Here is a 20,439-nt window from a genome sequence, read left to right as displayed (position 1 = left end):
TTTGCTTATACATATGTGTTTAAATAATTATTTGAATTGTATATATCTATATTAATTTCATCAATAATAATATATTTACTTACAATTATTTTCAACACGTTTTTATACACAATTTGCAATTATTTATAGCATTGTTTTATAGTGTAGGTACTCGTTAAAGTATTATGATGTATGTAGGTAATTATTACCAAGTGGAATTTGAACTCGAGCCGAGAAAACATGAGAAGTTAGTTTTCATTATAAAATTATTTATTATACTGTGCAAAGAAGAATAGTACTACAGTTGAAATTATCATACAAGAAAAACTAAATCTTTAACTTTTGTACTTATTTAAAACTTCTACTTTATATTTTTTTACACTTGTTTAAATTAGATCAAAATAAATACATCGTTTAGTACACTTGCAGTAAGAAACGTTTCACTCGGACGATAACGTTGCACCCTTTTTTAACTTGGAAATTTAACCGATTATTTTATTAAATCAAACTAATTAAAATTTTAACGCAAATAACATCAGTGTAAGTTGAACCGTAAATAAATATTGACATTGATAGTAATTAATTAATGTATACAAATTACTCACTATCAACATGCAACAAAACATTATTTGGTGTGATAGCCGTGCAGCCGCTGTATACAGCTATATATACGGTATCAAAAACATTTGCTATGGAAATCGGGGTCACGTTCAATGACTCCGCGCAGTCACCGAATATTTTTGACTCTTACGACACGACAGCGTCAGCGGAACGATTACCTCATACCATCTACCTATTATTAGGTAGATACGCAAGCTTCCATTTACGCCCTAGTACTCACGGAACCGCGACGCAAAACGAACGTTCGTCGAAGATGAATAAATACATATTCGTATTTTTATTCGTTGTTCAAATAATTGCGGTACAAAGCTACAAGATACTCGGTGTATTCCCCTCTCTGGACCGCAACAATTATGTCACATACCGAGGTTTGTTCCGAGAGCTAGCGAACCGAAACCACGATGTAACTCTTATTAGCCACTTTCAATTGCCAGACGCGCCACCTACTTATCGAGATATATTACTCAGTGATAAACAAGTGTACCAAGGACTGTCGTTCGAATCAGTTATAGGGAATGAAGTTTCGCGAGTGCCGTTTGAAACATTAGTGTATACTAAAGCCGGCAACGATGATTGCAAGACGCTAATGAATAATAATCAGGTGCTACACATGATAAGAACTCGACCTCGATTCGATGTGATAATCGTGGAATCTTATAATAGTGATTGTGGACTAGCATTGGCGGCAAATTTAAGTGTTCCGTATATTGCTTTCAACCCTCAACCGCTACATCCGTGGCATTACAATAGGTTGGGAATCAATTTTAACTCTGCATACGTTCCGCAATCGTTACTACCATACGGAAGAAAGCCATGGTTCTTTGATCGAGTGAAGAGTTTTTTGTTGTATCATATTACTAATTGGGTATATTACATAGGGTCGCAAGTGACGGATCACGTGTACCTATATAAATATTTAGGGGATAATGTGCCAACGTTGGAAAACATCGCATCGAATGCCAGTTTGGTGTTTGTAAACACTCACAAATCAGTTTTCGGAGGCCTCGTACGGCCAGATAATGTTGTGGACGTTGGTGGAATACATATTAGACCTCCGAAGGCTATTCCAACGGTAAGTAAATCACACTTAGCACTAGCACCAACTACTATTTATAGACTAGCCACTATTTATAGTATTAAAATGTAGAATTAAAATTAATAAATACACACTTTGAAGTAAGCATTTATTATTTATATATTATCTTATTTATGTTATCCTTGTTAAAATACTGGCCTTTTCACTACCTAGTTAATACAAGACAATTAACAAATAAATTTTACACCAACATATAAATTTTAATATGCATTTTCAGGAAATCGAACGATTTATTAACGAAGCTGAACATGGAGTTATTTACGTAAACTTAGGTTCCTCTGTCAAGGACTCCACGCTTCCTATAGAAAAACTAAACGAATTAGTATCAACGTTCAGAAAATTACCACTTCGAGTCCTGTTCAAATGGGAAGGAGCAAGCCTGGAGAACTTGCCAAGAAACGTTATGAGCATGAGATGGTTCCCGCAATACGATATCTTAAGTGAGTATTGATATGTAATAGTCTCATTATTTTTTATGATAATTATTTTAATTATATCCTTACCATTGAACTATTAAGACGTTTAGTTTCTTACTAATGTAAAGTTAGCACCTAACTTTATGCCACCCCGTTTTAGAATCACAGCCTAGAATATCTAATATAAAATGAGTAACATTTATAAGTTTTTTTTAAATAATATGATTATAAAAGCATACTAGTAGAATAATTAAAAATAAGAACAAATAAGTTTTTAATAAAATAATGAAATTATAATTAAACAGGTTGTTTATATGAATAGGTCAAGTTGAATTCCCGCACAAGCTTATAACATGTAATGGCCATTAAGCAACATATCCCTTAGTGATACTGGTAGTAGGGCTCTGTGCAAGCTCGTCTGGGTACACCACCCACTCATCAGATATTCTACCGCAAAACAGCAGTACTTGGTATCGTTGTGTTCCAGTTTGAAGGGTTAGTTAGCCAGTGTATTTATAGGCACAAGGGACATAACATCTTAGTTCCCAAGGTTGGTGGTGCGGATTTTTCACGAATTCATACTATATATCATTGTTTATACAATTATATCACATCAACTCAATGTCAAAAATGTTTATTTGTCCTCTGGTTGGAATAGGCTATAAAAATTTGCAAATATATTTCTTATCAATATTTTCAGAGCACGAGAATGTTAAAGCATTTATATCTCACGCGGGAATTCTCAGCACTATTGAAGCATTGGATGCCGGAGTACCAGTCATAGCAGTTCCTTTATTCGGCGACCAGTTCGGCAACGCTGCAACCCTGGTAGATGCTGGTGTAGCCACTACTGTGAATTATGAAAACTTAAGAAAAGATTTACTACTAGACGCTATTAACGACGTTTTAGATCCAAGGTTAGTTGATTTTTATTTTGATATTTTATTTCCGTAGTTTCCGTAGGTATGTTTGACTGAAACGCGATGAAGCAAATTTCAAAGTCTAATTAAAATATAACTTTTTTAAATATTATACATTAAATAATAAAGATGTTTTATTACACACACAATTTACTCTCACGTTTGAGCGCTTTTTTTTTTTCTTTATTCAAAAATGTCTTTTAAAAAAAAAAAGATATCACTCATGTACTTGTAGTTATCCTTTTAATTAAAAAATACATATACATGCAGAACTAAAATGTGCTCCTCAAAAACTTTAAATTAGAAATCGTAATTGCTCGCAAACCGTAGGATTCTATATTTTCCACAAAACCAAGATCAACTTGATTATGACAACATCGTCTGTTTCGGCGTTGATGACGACTTAAACGCAATAAGTAAACGTCATGTTTTATAGTATTTTGTCGGTTAAGATATTTTGTACTAATACGTCTATCTCAAAAAAAATTGACACATATTTGTTTTCTGACTGCATACTCCTACTTTTTTTCTTTTATACGTTTTTTCATGTTCCTTGTATAATTCTATATAATCTCCTAAATTGAACGAATTTTCTACGGTATATATTTATAATTAAATAATTAAATTTCCGGTTAATATATATATATTTAAAAATATATTATATATAGCAATAATATATTATATATAGTTAAAAAAAATCGGTTACTTAGGCTGCTTCACTTTTTTTTATAGAATAGGTAAGCGGACGAGCATATGGGTCACCTGTTGGTAAGTGGTCACCAACGCCCATAGACATATAAGAAATGTTAACCATCGCTTACATCGCCAATGCACCACCAACCTTGGAAACTAAGATGTTATGTCCCTTGTTCCTGTAATTACACTGGCTCACTCACCCTTCGAACCGGAATACAACAATACCAAGTACAATTATTTTTCGGTAGAATTTTTTTTTTTTTTTTTTATAGAATAGGAAGGAGGACGAGCATATGGGCCACCTGATGGTAAGTGGTCACCAAACGCCCTTAGACATTGGCATTGTAAGAAATGTCAACCATCGCTTATAGCCAATGCGCCACCAACCTTGGGAACTAAGATTTTATGTCCCTTGTGCCTGTAATTACACTGGCTCACTCACCCTTCAAACCGGAACACAACAATATCAAGTATTGCTGTTTTGCGGTAGAATATCTGATGAGTGGGTGGTACCTACCCAGACGAGCTTGCACAAAGCCCTACCACCAGTAAAAGTATCTGATGAGTGGGTGGTACCTTTTTTTTCTTGAGGAAATTCTCTTCGGTTACTTCCCCGCCCGGGGAGGCGAGGGAGTTATGTCGGACTCCTACCGACGACGTAGGTTTCGCCTATATTATGTACCTATTATGATACAGTATTATTAAGTGCACCGCAATACTCAAATACATTAATAAAATCAAGTAATTAATTCAATTTTACTTTTAATTTGGTCTTCTACACAAATAAAAAACGCCAAATACTTTTTGAAAAATCTCATCGTTCCCTGAACTACGATATTAATTCATAAAATTAGTTAGAGTATTTTCCAAGAAATGTATGGTTTAAGACTTATTCCTGATAATAATTCAGTTTTTAAACAATCCGTCAAACAACCGACATAGATAAAAGCAATAATTAGTGTAAGCCCTAATAATCTATTTTACATGGAAATAAGTATCCAACCAAAACTACCCTTTTTAGAATATGATTATAATTACAAATTTTATATTAAAAATAAGACTTCTTGGTTAGAAATGTTATAGTAAGTTATCAAGCCTTTTAAACCTCTCATTCAATCACAACTTCAAATATTATAAACTAATAAAAATAAGTACTGATAGTTTTTAGTTTTTTTTTAAATAAAACTGTAAATTGAAACGAAGGCATTGACCCAGATAGGGTTGCATTTATAAAAATATTAGCGTTATTTTAATAAATGTGCGAAGCGACTATCACATAAGCACTTCTATTTTGCTTAAGAAAAAATATTTGAATCAACTTTTATAATATTGTAGATAAATTAAATTCAAAACAGTGTGAAATCACTCACAACAAAATACAGAGATCATAATTTTAAAAACATTATTAAATATAAAAGAAAAGTTATGTAATCACCTAATGCTATCAAATTAATATTTTCGTGAAATTCCTAAAAGTGAATCAAAATTGATAATAAAATACAAAGAAATCAATAAAAAACTATCCATAAAAATCGTCTGGTCCAAACTCAGAAAAGCCATACGACTAACTGAGCAATTCACTACGCTGAATAGCCAGTAAAATGCTACACCAGGGTATGAACCAGAAAAGGTTCAAATCTCGAATAAAACGTCTCAAGTCACAGAGCTCAACATTTTTGCCATTTTAATAGTAAAAGGACCAAAATGTTGGATTTAAAAGATACTTTTTTGCTCTTTTTTCGTCTTTTAACGGACAGAGCTTAACGTAGATAAAATAAATATTAAGGTTTAAATCCAGGCAAACATTTTGAATTTTTTAATGACCTAGATTTAATTTATTATGAACTCGGAGGTAAAGGCAAGCGACAAACCAGCGACCATGTATGTACATATATCTAACAACCGCAGTGAGTAGCGAGTCAGAATAAGCTCCAACTGCCCCTTATTAACAGAAGATCTAAGTCCAAACAGGTGAAAAAGTCAGCTTTATATTTTTTTATGAACAATATAATAACTTCTGCCAAAATAGCAGTTGTTTTTTTTTAAATGGCACATACGGTCGTCTGTTTCTAAGGTAGGCAACTTAATGTCTGTGTTATAGGTAGCTGATATACATTCAAAATTATATATTTACATAATATAATTTTAAATATAATTTATATATATATAATATAATTTTAAATAAATATATAAATACGTATGAGATACTTATATACATAATACGCCCAGAATCGTGGCGGGAATCGAACCCTGCAGCGAAATGCAGAACATTGCCAACTGCACGAAAAATTACAATGGGCTAATCAAAAAATTTAACTTTCTATTGTTATGTTATCAAATAATTACTAAGTACTTAAAAGATTTAAGAAGTTATTTTTATTATATTTTAATATAAGAAATGCTTAATATATAAAGTTAATTCATTTATTTTTTTGTGCAACATATATATATATATAAAAGTTTTAATGTACGTGTATATAATATTATATATACGTATATGTTGTGTCATTTCATAGTGTAATTTTAAAACATCTGAAAATTATAACATGTACTGCTAAGCTAACACTGCTGTAGTGATATAATGTGAATACTTTACCATATAAGTGAGTGTGATATTAGCATGAAAGTAGCAGGTTACGTGTTAAGAAACGAGTGGCCCTTGCATAAATCTGTAGAAAGTAGAAAGCTTTGATATAACACTTCACGGATGCTTGTCACGGTCCGCAACCGTGCCGTTAACGTTGAGATGGAAAATGTGAACTAAGAAAGTGCTTTCCTATTTAAAGAAACGAAATTACAAAAAAATATTTGGCTCTATTTGTGTTGAATGTCAATGTATCTACCGGATAAAAATATAAATTAAATTATTCGTAGGTATACCTGAATTATGTGAGAGGAAGTTTTGATAAATAATTGTTCATAATTTACTTACATATTATGACGTCGTATTTTTTACTCGATTTTACCTTTCGTCCATATTTAATCATTAATAAACAATTATAAATGTCAAGCGACATAATATAACCAATATCAAACTTAATAAAAAAGCTAAGAAGAAAACATCTTGTGTTTCAAATATTATTTCTAATTTAACTAATGAGTTTCTTGCCAATTTTTCTTTACAATCTTAGAATCTACGTTTAATATTATTAAAATACCATATAAAAATAATAAAATAAGTAGTCTTTTTCCGATCTCATTGCTTATATTTTATTTATTTCAGGTGGCAACAACGTGCAAAACTTGTTTCTCGAATGTGGCATGATCGTCCCATGTCTCCATTGGAAAGCGCCATCTATTGGATAGAATATGTAGCTCGATACAATGGAACTCCAAACTTAGTAGCGGCATCTGCTGATGTACCGTGGTACCAACAACTACAACTAGACGTTTTGGCTTTTGTAGGCCTCGTTATCTACATTTTATTGTATGTTGTTTATAAAATTCTAAGCGTGTGTTGCTGTTGCTGCTGTCAAAGCGAACCTGCAGCGGAAGTTATACCAACCGGAGAAAGAAGATCAAAGAGAGTCAAATTTGAATAAAGTAAAACTTTATAGGTATTAAGTTATTAAAATATGACACGCATTTTTATAAGAAAATAAAGATTTGTGTACTATATTCCAATGGAAGAAGAAGTAAAGATAAACGAACCGTGATAACGATATTCCGTGTGATTTACTAATAGATCTGCTGTGTTAAGTCCTACAAACAATTATTGATAAATATATATTTATTTATAATACAACACTATTCCTCTGTACTACTTATAGACACATTAATTTTACTTCCAAACAATGGAATATAAATAAAAACTTTACCGACTTTCGAAACGCCATTTTTTACGAATCCATTATGAATACCATACCTACTATAGATTAATTATTATTATTTTATCTCGACCAAAATTGATATTTTAATTAAACCGGTCAAAGTTGTTTATTTATCTTTACTACTCCTGGTACAGACTTTAGTTGACTATGAGACAAGTCAATAAACTATTAATAAGCACTGATACTTAATTTTGTATGAAATTATTCGACTGGTGATGTGATTAATTAAACTGAAATATTTATACCCATTTTCTTTAATTTTTAAATAACTGACATATATAAATTAACTTTATTCTATGTGTAGTCGTGACTTTTAATTATCTTTTTAACAATACTTGTGCCTTTTTATGCAATTTAATATTAACATATTATACACAATATGAATTTTATGCGACGATATTAGAATTACGACTTTCTTCGACCATTAAAAAGTTATAGCCGACCTACAAAGAAAAGTAATAAAATAGCCATTTAATCTGATTGAATGAGGTTTCAAATCTAAATTAATAAGAAATGTTACCCAAAATTTTGAAAAAAATAGTATGATAATGTATCATTTGACGATAAAGAAGTTAAAAAAAGATACAACATCGGTGTTACTGTTAGCAATATATTGTATATGTATGCAATTTCAGTTTAAAAAAATAAAAAATAAGCGTCGTGGTAACACAGGTTTATATCAAAAATACAAAACTATGAAAATAAATTTGCAAAAAAGTTTGAGTTTAATTATAACTCTTGGTAAAAATATCACATACGTCGATACGATACCTTCTACCTATGTAATTTTCGATAAGTTATTAACTTTCCTAAATCAGTTTTAAGGGAGTAAGTATTTCCAATAGCAAGGACATACTAAGGTTATTCCTATTAGCACTAAACATTATAACTTACAATCATAAATAAATAAGTGCATATTACTATTTTACTGCTTGATAACTCAAAACACGAGCTTATAGAGTAAAATTTAAATAATCTTCCAAAACATATTACAATTTTCGTAAAGATGGTAGTGTTTTCAGTAAAGTCAGTTTTCATGTTTTTATCATTGCAAGTAGTAAAGGTTCAGTTATTGAATATACTAGCTGTTTTTCCATACGAAGGAAGAAGTCACTTTTTAGTATTTGAATCACTTCTTAAGGAATTAGCAGGAAAAGGACATAATTTGACTGTTATATCATATTTTCCACAAGAGAACGCAATTCCAAACTATCGCGACATAGCTCTTGAAGGAAACATCGAAGAAAATAAAAAATGGGTTAAATTTACAGAACCATCCTATTATAAAATTATAGTGGTGACCATTTTCCTATTAGTTACAGGAACAAATAATTGCAAGGTACTACTAAGTGACGAAAATGTACAAAATTTATGGAAGAACGAAACGAAATTCGATGTGATTTTAGTAGAGCAATTTAATAGTGATTGTGCACTGGGGTTAGCTCACAAACTTAAAGCACCTGTAGTCGGAATTTCGTCGCATACTTTAATGCCTTACCATTTCAGTCGATTGGGAGTACCAAACAATCCATCGTTTACTCCATTTCAGTTACTAAATGGTGGAACAAAACCTAATATTATTCAAAGAATTGAAAGAACAGTATTTATGATATATTTTCAATACGTTGTAAGGGTAATGATACAAACTATAAATCAATACACGTTATCCCAATACTTCCACGACTTACCTTCTCTTGAAGATCTAGGACGAAACATAAAGCTCATGCTACTTAATGAACACTTTACGTTTTTGGCGCCATCTATTTTACCTTCTAACGTCAAAGAAGTTGGAGGTTTACATGTAGCTGAAAACAAACCACTACCAATGGTAAGTATGGTGTTAATTATATCATAACGAAAATTATACTGATATTATATTTATTATATTGTGTTAACCAATTGTTCGTTTTAATTTCTAGGATTTAGAAAAATTTATCAATGATTCGGAACACGGTGTTATTTATATATCTTTTGGGACAATGGTAGGTAGTTCCTCAATTCCTCCTGAAAAATTGCAAGCTATATTACGCACTATAGCAAAACTTCAGCAAAGAGTTATCTGGAAATGGGACGCAGATACTCTGCCTGACAAGCAAAATAACATTTATATGGCTAAATGGCTACCTCAAAACGATATTTTAGGTAAGCTTATATGAAGGATATATTATTATGGACATATTTAGAGGCAGAGGCGGTCTAAAAAACTAGAAAAGGGTTTTTTCATGTCTTACAAAACAAAAGTTAGACATTGCAAAAAAATAGAAATTAGATGAGATAAAAATCTAAATACCGTATTTATAAGGATAATTATTACAGTTGTACACCCAAACAAAAAAATTTAAAGTTTTTCGAAAGAATGTTTTTTTTTAGTAATATTTGTTTCAAAAATGTCTGCCATTAAAAGCATAAAAAGAAAATTTCGCCCATAATAGGAAAAAGCATCACAATCTATACGTACGTGCAAATGCCTCTCTATTCAATTACTAACCGTAAGTCCTCCATCCATTCCATTATACAGTGCAATTACCCTATTCGTGTTTCGTCTATATTTTGATCCTTCCATAATGTGGCTTAAGACAAAGACAAAATTTAATGTCAGCAAGCAAAATGATAAGAAAAAGTGCTCTGGCTGTCAAATTGCTCCTATCCGAGTCTCTTTAGATCTTCTTCCTATTTTAATATTTACTGTCGCTAGTTGTCTTGAACTTAACTTCCCAAAGTTAAATTATTACGCCACAAAAAATCGAAATACGGTTTCTTAGGAAAATGTTTTGAATAAAACTATTCCTCGTCGCTGTGGTTACTTTTTTGCAAACTCTGCATGCTTGTAATTTTTACTGTTGTCTCGTTTTGATTGTCATGTATACTCTTCAGTTTAGCTGTATCATTCATAATAGATTATTTAATGTTCCTCTATATATGCCCATAACAACAAAACATGTATGAAATCAGGAGACAATACTTTGAATCATGTAGGTCAAATTGCAGCAAATGTTTTAAATAATCAATATTTTCTAGCACATCCAAAAGTAGTGGCTATGTTTTATCATTGCGGTCTACTAGGGCTAATGGAAGCCATGTTTTATGGAGTGCCAGTGGTTGGAATGCCAATATTTGGAGACCAACCTCGTAACGCTGCAGCTTTAGAAGAAAGTGGGTTGGGTGTTCAAATTCAAGTGAACAAATTAAGTGAAGACACTTTAATAAAAAAATTCAAAATAATTTTAGATATAAAGTAAGTCATTACTAAAACATTAATATTCTCACACGAATCATTCATGAAAAAATATTTTGGTTTTAAAATAAATTAAACTTTTTTTATGTCTTATGGTCATTAGATCAATATTTTTATAGATAGAGTTAATATGGATAAATTTTAGTGAATAATATGGATTTTTTTTATTTAGGTTTAGAGAAAAAGTCAAAATGTTATCAAAAAGGTGGCGAGATCGTCCTATAGCCCCTAAAGAAGAAGCTATTTACTGGATAGAGTACGTCGCTCGTTACCCCAACGCAACATTAAACACAGCAGCTGCTGATCTATCTTTGTACCAGTATCTTTGCTTAGATGTGATGTTAATCTTTGGTATACTATTTGCTTCTAGTTTTTTTCTATTCAAATGTGTTTTAAACATATACCGAAATAAGCACAGTAAGGCAAAAAAGTTTGGTAGCTTTAAATCAAAACAACAATAAACGTATTCGTATAACAGAATATTTTTGATATGCATATTTTTATGAGTTCCATTGTATAAAATATAAATGTATAGTGTTTAGTATAAGTTCTGCCTACATTATAATAATGATACGACTAGTATATAAATCTAATATTAAAAACAGACTTACAATTACATCACTTTATATTATATTTGTGTACAAATCCATGCCCTTGCATGATGCTTCGTATGTTTATCACTATTACTTCTAATTGTTTTTATTATTTATTTTTAAATTTAAACGAAATGCTAAATATGCGGCAACGATTACCGAGAAAAAAAGAATCATTGTAACTCAAATGAAGTAATTTCACGTTTGTTCACGCCTTAAATAAAATCATTTATTATTAAAATCAACGTAATCGACACACTTGAACAAATCGCATTATAAAAAATTTACAAAGTAAATATACTAAATTTAATTTGTGTAATATATTACACGATTGAAAAAAATAGACCATCAGCGATATCGTCATCGTTTATCTTTTCAATGATATACCAACATGGGAAATATGTATTGTAGTATAAAAATATTATTTATCAGTCAAGTAATAACTCTCAAGTAGACTTTATATCGTGACAACATGAGCCTTGCGTTGAGAGCCTTTAGTTTATTAATTCCTTTATTCTTTATATTTACACAGTTTTATCAAGTGCATTCGTTAAACATATTAGGAGTGTTTCCGTATCAAGGCAAAAGTCATTTTTTTGTATTTCAACCTTATCTTGAGGAGTTGGCATTAAGAGGACACAATGTAACAGTCATATCATGCTTTCCAAGAGAGAAGTCTATGAAGAATTATCATGATATTAGCTTAGCGGACAAGGTAAAGATCCTGGAAGATGCGTTCCCGTTGAAACGATCTTATTATACAATTTTTCAAATCAGCGTGTTCCTTTTGTCGACCGGTACATCAAATTGCAAAACCATGCTAGCCGATGAAAATGTTCGAAATCTTGTGAATTCGAAAGCCCAGTTTGATCTTGTGTTGATTGAACAATTTAACACTGATTGTGGACTTGGACTGGCTCATAAATTAAGTGCTCCTGTAGTGGGACTCTCATCCCATCAATTGATGCCATGGTATTATAATAGGTTTGGTGTTCCTTATAATCCGTCATTCGTACCATTCCTACTTCTTGAGGGTGGAACTAAACCTACGCTTTATCAAAGAGTTGAAAGAATTTTATTTGATGCGTATTTTAACACTGCATATAAATTTTTCGGTCAAAGAGTAGATCAGAACACGTTGGCGCAATATTTTGATGATATTCCTCCACTAGAAGAGTTGGGTCGTAATATGAAATTTCTACTGATTTACACTAACTCTCTCCTAACTGGCTCGAAATTGTTACCTTCTAATGTGATCGAAGTCGGAGGATTTCATGTAGCGGAACCTAAGCCCTTACCTGATGTAAGTATATAACAAAAATACAGCGTAAACTAATATACAGATAGGTGAAATAATGCATTTTGCTTATATTAAGGTCAAACTATATACACTCATTTTTTTATCTTCATCTGACATAATTATACTCGTACCTTTGCTACATTAGTTTAGTTAATGATTAACTTTTACTTCGAGATAAACTTATGTAACAAATAACATTTACAGCAAATACAATTAACTGTATTTTAAATTTAAAGTAACATTCACATATCAATAGATAACAGTTGTAGTAATATCAAATATCTAAACTAGTGATATCTAGTAGTATTAGTCACGATCTACAATATTGATTTATTTACCTTGTGTAAATGCAGCCTATAATTTATAATTATTTGCAATAATTCCTAACATTAATTAATTTGATGGTAGAATTTTTGTGCAAGCCCGTCTTCTAGGTAGGTACCAACAACCTACATTTTACCGCTAAACAGCAATACTTGTATTTTTGTGTTTCTGTTTAAAGGGTGCGTGGAGTAGAGTGGAGAGGGAGGCACAAAGGACATAACATCTAAGTTAAGGTTAGCGCATGTGGCACATTGGCTTTGTAAGGAATGGAAGGAATGTTTATGGGCGACGATGATCACTTATTCTATAAAAATATAAAATAAAACATTTTTACATAAATTTTATTTTTCATTCGCACAAGCTTATAAAGGTCTCGAACTATGAACAATTACCGACCACTTTATTTATATCATATTATTATAATTTTACAACCATATTTTTATTATACTATTATTCGAATAATATTAATGTTACGTCATTCTCGATTAATAGGAACTAAAGAAATTTATTGAAGAATCTGAACATGGGGTTATTTATATCAGTTTTGGATCAATGTTAAAAGCCACTTTAACACCTAAAGATAAAATTGAAGCCATAACTGCTGCCTTATCTGAACTCCCTCAGAGAGTTATTTGGAAATGGGAAGAGAAAACTCTGCCTGGAAACCCAAAGAATATATACTTATCCAAATGGCTACCGCAAAATGACATTCTTGGTAATATATTTTATTTTATTTAAACAACAAAGTATTAAGATATGACGTTTAATAAATATGCCCTTTAGTAAATATGATTCAGGATATTATTATTATTATAAATGTCCCAGGATGTAAAGAAGAGTAAATGAGAAAGTGTTAGTTCGAATAATAAATTGCATTAAAGATAGTAGAAATTAATAATATTTGTTTTATATTCACACGATATTAGGTAAATATTTTATTCTAAAATTAAAACACTTTTCGTAGTATGAGATCATAATTTTAAGCTTTAAAATGATGTTCTGAATTTCTTTTTGAGATGTTTTTAAGTGACCCACATTTTTTGTCGAATGTCATATAAAAGTATTATATAATTAGCACAATCAAATAATGAACAATACAAGGTACCTAACAATAATTTTATAGATTATATGCGAACTACAATTCACGATTCGTATAAAAACTGTTTATCTTTTTAATCTTAAGCATATGGAACAAAGGTTAGTTTAAAATAGTTATTTTAATATAAGATATCTAAATTGTTGTCACACTAGACTCATTACTTTCAGCACACAATCATACTCGTATCTTACATGAACATTTGCTTTTTTTAAAAAGCTTCACATTTTCTTTAATTTAATTTTTTTTTAATTTACAGCGCATCCCAAAGTTTTAGCATTCTATTCTCACTGTGGCTTGTTAGGAACAACAGAAGCGATATACCATGGTGTGCCAATGGTAGGAATGCCTATTTTTGGTGATCAACCATCAAACGCAGCTGCTGTCGAAGAAAGCGGTCTAGGTGTTCAGATACAATTTAATGAACTTTCAAAATCAAAACTTTTAGAGAAATTTAGGACAGTGCTAGACCCTAAGTAAGTAAATTTTTTCTTGTTTTATTAATTGTTATATTCTTATGCATTTTTTATCTTTGCTTTACTAATAAAAACATGAATATCAAATGATCTACAATATCAATTATATGATCCGTGAGCTTTTTTATTTAGTCTGATTTTCAATAAAGATACTAGAATTTTAGGGCAGCTAAAAGAAAAGTATTTTCGAAGCCATAGGTCCATAGGATTTCAAGGAAAGTCAGTTTTAAAGCAGTTAATTGGTTGCTACTGTCCTTAAAATCTCTGCCTGGGCAATGACGTCAAATTAACCAAGCGCACCCAAAATTATTTAAAACCTATTTAAATAAACGCCAAAGTGAAACGAAAGAGGATGCAAACTGAAATTTATTAATTAACCAAAAAATCAATATGTATTTATACAAAGTAAATTTACTATAACATGTACACAGATAAAAAAATCACTGTAAATAGTTTAATAAAATAGATGGAACAAAAAATATAGTACATCTTTTGTATATATTGATATTTTTTTCTCAGATTCCATGGACGAGTGAAGATGTTATCGAAAGCCTGGCATGATTGTCCAATTTCAGCAATGGACAGCGCGGTGTATTGGGCGGAATTTGCAGCTCAACATCATAATTTTACTTTCAGGACTCCTGCAGCAGACGTTCCATTATATCAATACCTGTGCTTAGATATACTATCAGTTTTATTTGTTTTAATTTTAGTAATTATCATCATATTAAAGAATTTGTTATCATGGATGTTTAGAAGCAAATCAAGTTCACAAAAAACTAAAAAATCAAAGAGAGAATGATATTAAAAATGATTTTATTCCCATAAAATGTATGCAAACATTTTTTAGTATTTATTTATTAACGTATTATTATTTTTTAGAATTGATACTTATATTTGTACTTATTTTACATAGAGTCAAAGAATAAAAATGTTAACGAAATAATACATATTTGGTGTATTCATAAAAAAAACTATGACCTATTATAAAGAACCTCAATATTCGCCATAAATAATCAAATATATACTAAAACAGAATTTAAAAAAAAATGATACTATCGTATTTGCATTAGACTACGTCAATCGTCTTGTCTTCAAATTCCTGCAAAAAACACACCTTTTTATAAACATTACAACTTCTAATGATGGAAACTATGAGTTTTATGTACATATCACACTTACTATTACGTCTTCAGCTGTCTAATACTCTCGAATCGTTCAATGTACTGCTGAGTGTTTACTAAGTAAACATAGCTTACGATGGTAAATATATTTCCGAATGCGTCGTGCTGCCCGCAAATACAGTGAAGGTATACACACCTGTGACATAATATGCACTACCGAGTAATGGCTTCTATCCTATAAATACTAATAATAAAATATTTTCAGTAGGTCATAGCTGCTGTACTTTCAAAGGATTAGGTTATCTTGTCGTCACATATTTTTTTACATAGAGTTATTGCAAGTAACTTTTCGATATAAAAGACATTCACGTCAAAAAATAAAGAATGAATTATCTAAGTGCAACTGCTTTTTTTGAAATCAAATACGAGTTTCATAACTGTTATATGATTATGATTTCAAATGCAATTACATAATAATAAAAACAATTTTTTCGCCTATTATACAAATATATTATATAATACCAAAAATATTATACAACAATAATTATATTTAACGCTGATTTGTGCGATCAATGATAATAATTTTTATCATCTAATGACATTGTTAATCTAAATCTATTTTAATTTTGATTATTGTTGATAATCCACCAATTATTTCTGCAGTAGTTAACCTAGATTACAATAATAGCGTTGTTATGTGAAAAAATACAGTATTTAAAAAAATGATTTTAACGTTTAAAATAATTGTGGCTTTAACAATAAGTAGTTTAACTGAAGTGCAAACATTAAATATATTGGGAGTTTTTCCTCTACCCGCTAAAAGTCATTTCTTCGTTTTTGCTCCGTATTTAAGGGAACTGGCAAATAGGGGCCATAATGTGACCGTTATATCATTTTACCCTCAAAAGGATCCTACAGCAAACTATCATGACATAAACTTAAGTGAAAATTCACAAGCTCTTCAAGTAAGTCATCCAGTAAACAAATCTCTGTTCGTAGTTTTTCTTTCTCTAACTCTACTCCAAGCTCTTGCAGGACCTTTTACTTGTAGAATGTTATTTGAAGATGAAAATGTGCAAAATTTATGGATAACACAAGCTAAGTTTGACTTGGTTGTTGTGGAACAATTTAATAGTGACTGTGGTTTGGCTTTAGCACATGTTTTAAGAGCACCTGTTATAGGAATAACTTCTCATACACTAATGCCATGGCATTACAGTAGATTCGGAGTTCCGTACAATCCATCTTATGTTACATTTGATTTCCTTGAAGGTGGAACACACCCAACCTTTTTTCAAAGAATCTTTAGGACAATTTTATATAACCACGTCAATTTTGTATTTCATCATGTAACTCATCCATTAGAACAAAATATTATAAGCGAATTTTTTAATGACGTACCTCCGCTAAAGGATCTGGCAAAAAATATAAAGTTGGTTCTCGTATATCAGAACTTTATGCTCTCTGGTTCAACTTTAATGCCATCTAATATTATTGAAGTTGGTGGCTATCATGTAGCAAAAGCGAAACCATTACCTGATGTAAGTATGGACGCTTATTTAACAAATACTTATATTATAATACTATTTACGAATGTTTGGTTAAATATGAGCGTTGAAATAAATGTAGAGTATATATACAAGCCTTGAACTTTCATAAAAGGATTTTTTTTTTAATTTTTAGGAGTTACGAAAGTTTATCGAAGACTCCGAACATGGTGTAATATATATCAGTTTTGGTACTTTATTGAAAGCATCCACATTGCCATCTGATACTTTACAAGAAATAATAAACGCCTTAGAGGAATTACCTCAGCGAGTTATTTGGAAATGGAACAAGAAAACGCTACCTGGCAACCCTAAAAACATTTATGTAGCTAAATGGTTGCCACAGAATGATATATTAGGTATCAATAACAAACCACTTACGATTAGTTATATAATTAATAACAACAGCTTCCACAGTCATTGTATAAAACAAAAACACTGAATATATGATCGCTTCTTTTGCAATATTACTTTCAATTTTGCTGATAATAATTGAAGAATTAAGTGGATGAAGGTGTTATGTCGCATTTTAATTTTTTTTTAATTTGTTACATAAATAAACATTTTAAGTCACTATAGGTACGTAGACCTTCAGCTCTCACGTTTTTAAACTTTAAGACGTATAAACGTAAAGAATGAATGGTCTGTCCACGAAAAAACAATCAACTCAAAACATTAAAACTACAAATTACTTAAATCATCTTTTTGTTTCATGACATCTACTTTCACTTTATCTGACACTCGGGGCGGTCATATGTATTGCACATTTCTGTTACAATATCAGCATATATGTATGTACCTTCAAGCAAATGCATACCAATTTAAAAAAATATCAAATCCTTTTAATAAAAGTATGAAATACAAAGAAATTAAAACATTATTTTTTATATGTACATAAGAGAAGACATAGTAATATAATCAAACATTAAATACGTAATGATAAAAATATATAATTCCCAAATATTTATTAAAATATGATATTATAATTACAGCTCATCCAAAGGTCTTAGCGTTTTACTCACATTGTGGTTTATTAGGCACCACAGAAGCTATATACCATGGCGTACCAATAGTCGGTATGCCAATTTATGGGGATCAACCCACAAATGCCGCAGCTATAGAAGAGAGCGGTCTTGGTGTACAATTACAATACGAGCTTCTGACTAAAAATTATCTTCTTGAGAAATTTAAAACTGTCCTTGAACCTAAGTAAGTAAATTAATACTCATACTCAGACTCGGTGTTTCCCAACGTGGGGCCCACGCCCCACAGGGCGTAATTTGATAGCTAAGGGGGGCAATTTAAAAATGGACTCGACACGACTTTAACCCTTTCGTTTTGGGTTATTTAAATGCAATGCTAGATATCAGTGACAAATGCTGTAAATAATTATTAGCTATAATTTCGTTTGACGTTACCAAAATATCAACTGGGTAATTAGAGTCGTCAAGTAAACTTCGTCGGAGATTCACCACAATTTCATAGTGATTTCTTCCTACAACTATCATTTATATTTCTTAAGGGAATAAAACAATTTTTAAAGGTTAAAAATTATGTATGAGGGGCATAAAAATTTTAGAAATGTTAAGGTGGGGCATGGCCTAAAAAAGGTTGGGAAACACTGCTCATACTCGTAATAATAAGTTTCTCGAGTTTCCTTGAGTTTCATAATTATTTTATGATCAGTTTTTTTTTTTATTATGCGTATCATACTACAATTATTGTTATAATAACATTACATTCTTGCCTTGCTGTTCTAGTGGCTAATTTATAAGGCCGCAGATAGCATGGTGTCGAGTTCGAACCCCGAGTCACAACACCATTTAAAGGTTATTGATTTTTCCGTTAAGAAATGATTTTTTTCGTGTCAGATATGCCGTCCCATCGGATTATAATTCAGAAAGTAATGTCAGTGTGTCTGTTTATGCACACACTTATGCACTTACCGGTGACTGTTGTGGTCGAAATCGATCAAAAGAACATCATCAACAACTCGATATAAGCATACTTAAATCAATAAATTAATAATAAGTTCTAATTACTAAAGTGTAAATCACTCACGGCACATGGTTGCACGTATAAATAATATTTTTTGACTCATATCTAATTTTGTTTTTTTCAGATTTCGTGAAAAAGTCAAACTCTTGTCTAAAGCATGGCACGATCGTCCAGTAAAAGCAATGGATGCTGCAATTTTCTGGACGGAGTTCGCAGCTCGCCATCAGAATTTCACATTCAGATCACCGGCGGCTGATGTTCCTCTTTATCAATACTTTTGCTTAGATATATATGCGATTTTGTTAATATTTTTCATTGTCACTATTGCAGTTGTCAAATATTTAATTACAATACTAGTGAAAAATGTATTTTGTTCATCGAAAGATTTATCGGGTAATGGTGTGAGAAAGGTCAAGGTCAATTGATTGAATTAATAAATTACCAAATACGAATTAATAAATCTTATTATTATTTTGTTATTGTAAGGTAAATCAGGAATGGATTTACATCCTTCTTATTTTATGGGACATACTAGCTGAACGCGCCCACGTCGCTAGGCATTAATTAAAATATAACATTTTTTTAATAAATATAAATAATAATGAAATTTAAATTATATTGTACCAATTCAACCAGGTTTTTGGGCTTGATCAATTTAAAAATGTTTAACGAAATTTTTGTACTCGTTTTTCGTCGCCAAAATACCAATAAACCATACTTTAAGTTAAGGCGTAATAAAGCGTAAACTAGACATTAGTTTATAATGACAAGAGAGTTACTTCAATAACTTTCACCCAAATTTTAATCCATTAGAAGTTAACACAATGTTCTCATTTTATTTTATCAAAATCAGTTTAGCCGTAAAACCTAAAGACAGACAGGGTTACTATTGCATTTATAATATTAGTACAATGAATTAAAATCAATATGTACTTTATTCAAGTAGACTCTTAATAGCACTTTTGTATCTAAGAATAGCACCACCACTTCGGAAAGTATCTTCTTTCGATTAGTTACTCCGTTCACAATGAAAAATTACAAAGTCAACTATAAATTAAATAGTTTTTCCTGTATGGTGTCAAACTACTAACCTCCACGCTTTTTTTCATTTATTTTACCTGGGAGTTTAGTCATCAGATTGACTTTGTCACCCCCGTACAAGCAAAACACACAGTAATTATACTAAAA

General features: G+C 30.8%; 4 protein-coding genes across 6 annotated transcripts; all 4 read left to right on the top strand.

Annotated features, from left to right (window-relative positions):
- Positions 1-655: 655 nt before the first annotated feature.
- Positions 656-7,802, top strand: LOC126769667 (UDP-glycosyltransferase UGT5-like). Its single transcript, XM_050488554.1, has 4 exons — positions 656-1,672; positions 1,914-2,136; positions 2,813-3,029; positions 6,952-7,802. Exons 1-4 carry the CDS (start codon positions 671-673, stop codon positions 7,268-7,270), a joined length of 1,761 nt encoding a protein of 586 aa, XP_050344511.1. The 5' UTR covers positions 656-670; the 3' UTR covers positions 7,271-7,802.
- Positions 7,803-8,558: 756 nt separating this feature from the next.
- Positions 8,559-11,405, top strand: LOC126769675 (UDP-glycosyltransferase UGT5-like). Of its 3 annotated transcripts, none has more exons than XM_050488568.1 (5): positions 8,559-9,020; positions 9,108-9,386; positions 9,478-9,700; positions 10,577-10,793; positions 10,966-11,405. In XM_050488568.1, the coding sequence occupies exons 1-5, from the start codon at positions 8,565-8,567 to the stop codon at positions 11,252-11,254; spliced, it is 1,464 nt and encodes a 487-aa protein (XP_050344525.1). In that variant the 5' UTR covers positions 8,559-8,564; the 3' UTR covers positions 11,255-11,405. The 3 variants fall into 3 exon arrangements, with proteins under 3 accessions (XP_050344525.1, XP_050344526.1, XP_050344524.1); XM_050488569.1 differs by having other exon boundaries at positions 8,559-8,816; positions 10,966-11,403; XM_050488567.1 differs by having other exon boundaries at positions 8,559-9,386; positions 10,966-11,404.
- A 310-nt stretch (positions 11,406-11,715) lies between these two features.
- LOC126769674 (UDP-glycosyltransferase UGT5-like) lies at positions 11,716-15,434 on the top strand. The gene is made up of 4 exons (XM_050488566.1): positions 11,716-12,689; positions 13,503-13,725; positions 14,366-14,582; positions 15,102-15,434. Exons 1-4 carry the CDS (start codon positions 11,859-11,861, stop codon positions 15,382-15,384), a joined length of 1,554 nt encoding a protein of 517 aa, XP_050344523.1. The 5' UTR covers positions 11,716-11,858; the 3' UTR covers positions 15,385-15,434.
- Positions 15,435-16,428: 994 nt separating this feature from the next.
- LOC126769739 (UDP-glycosyltransferase UGT5-like) lies at positions 16,429-19,812 on the top strand. The gene is made up of 4 exons (XM_050488656.1): positions 16,429-17,247; positions 17,390-17,612; positions 18,246-18,462; positions 19,376-19,812. The coding sequence occupies exons 1-4, from the start codon at positions 16,429-16,431 to the stop codon at positions 19,674-19,676; spliced, it is 1,560 nt and encodes a 519-aa protein (XP_050344613.1). The 3' UTR covers positions 19,677-19,812.
- The last annotated feature ends 627 nt before the right edge of the window (positions 19,813-20,439 follow it).

Source organism: Nymphalis io, chromosome 7 (assembly GCF_905147045.1).
Source record: "Nymphalis io chromosome 7, ilAglIoxx1.1, whole genome shotgun sequence".
Lineage (NCBI taxonomy): Eukaryota > Metazoa > Arthropoda > Insecta > Lepidoptera > Nymphalidae > Nymphalis > Nymphalis io.
This window is presented reverse-complemented; position numbering and strand designations above follow the sequence as displayed.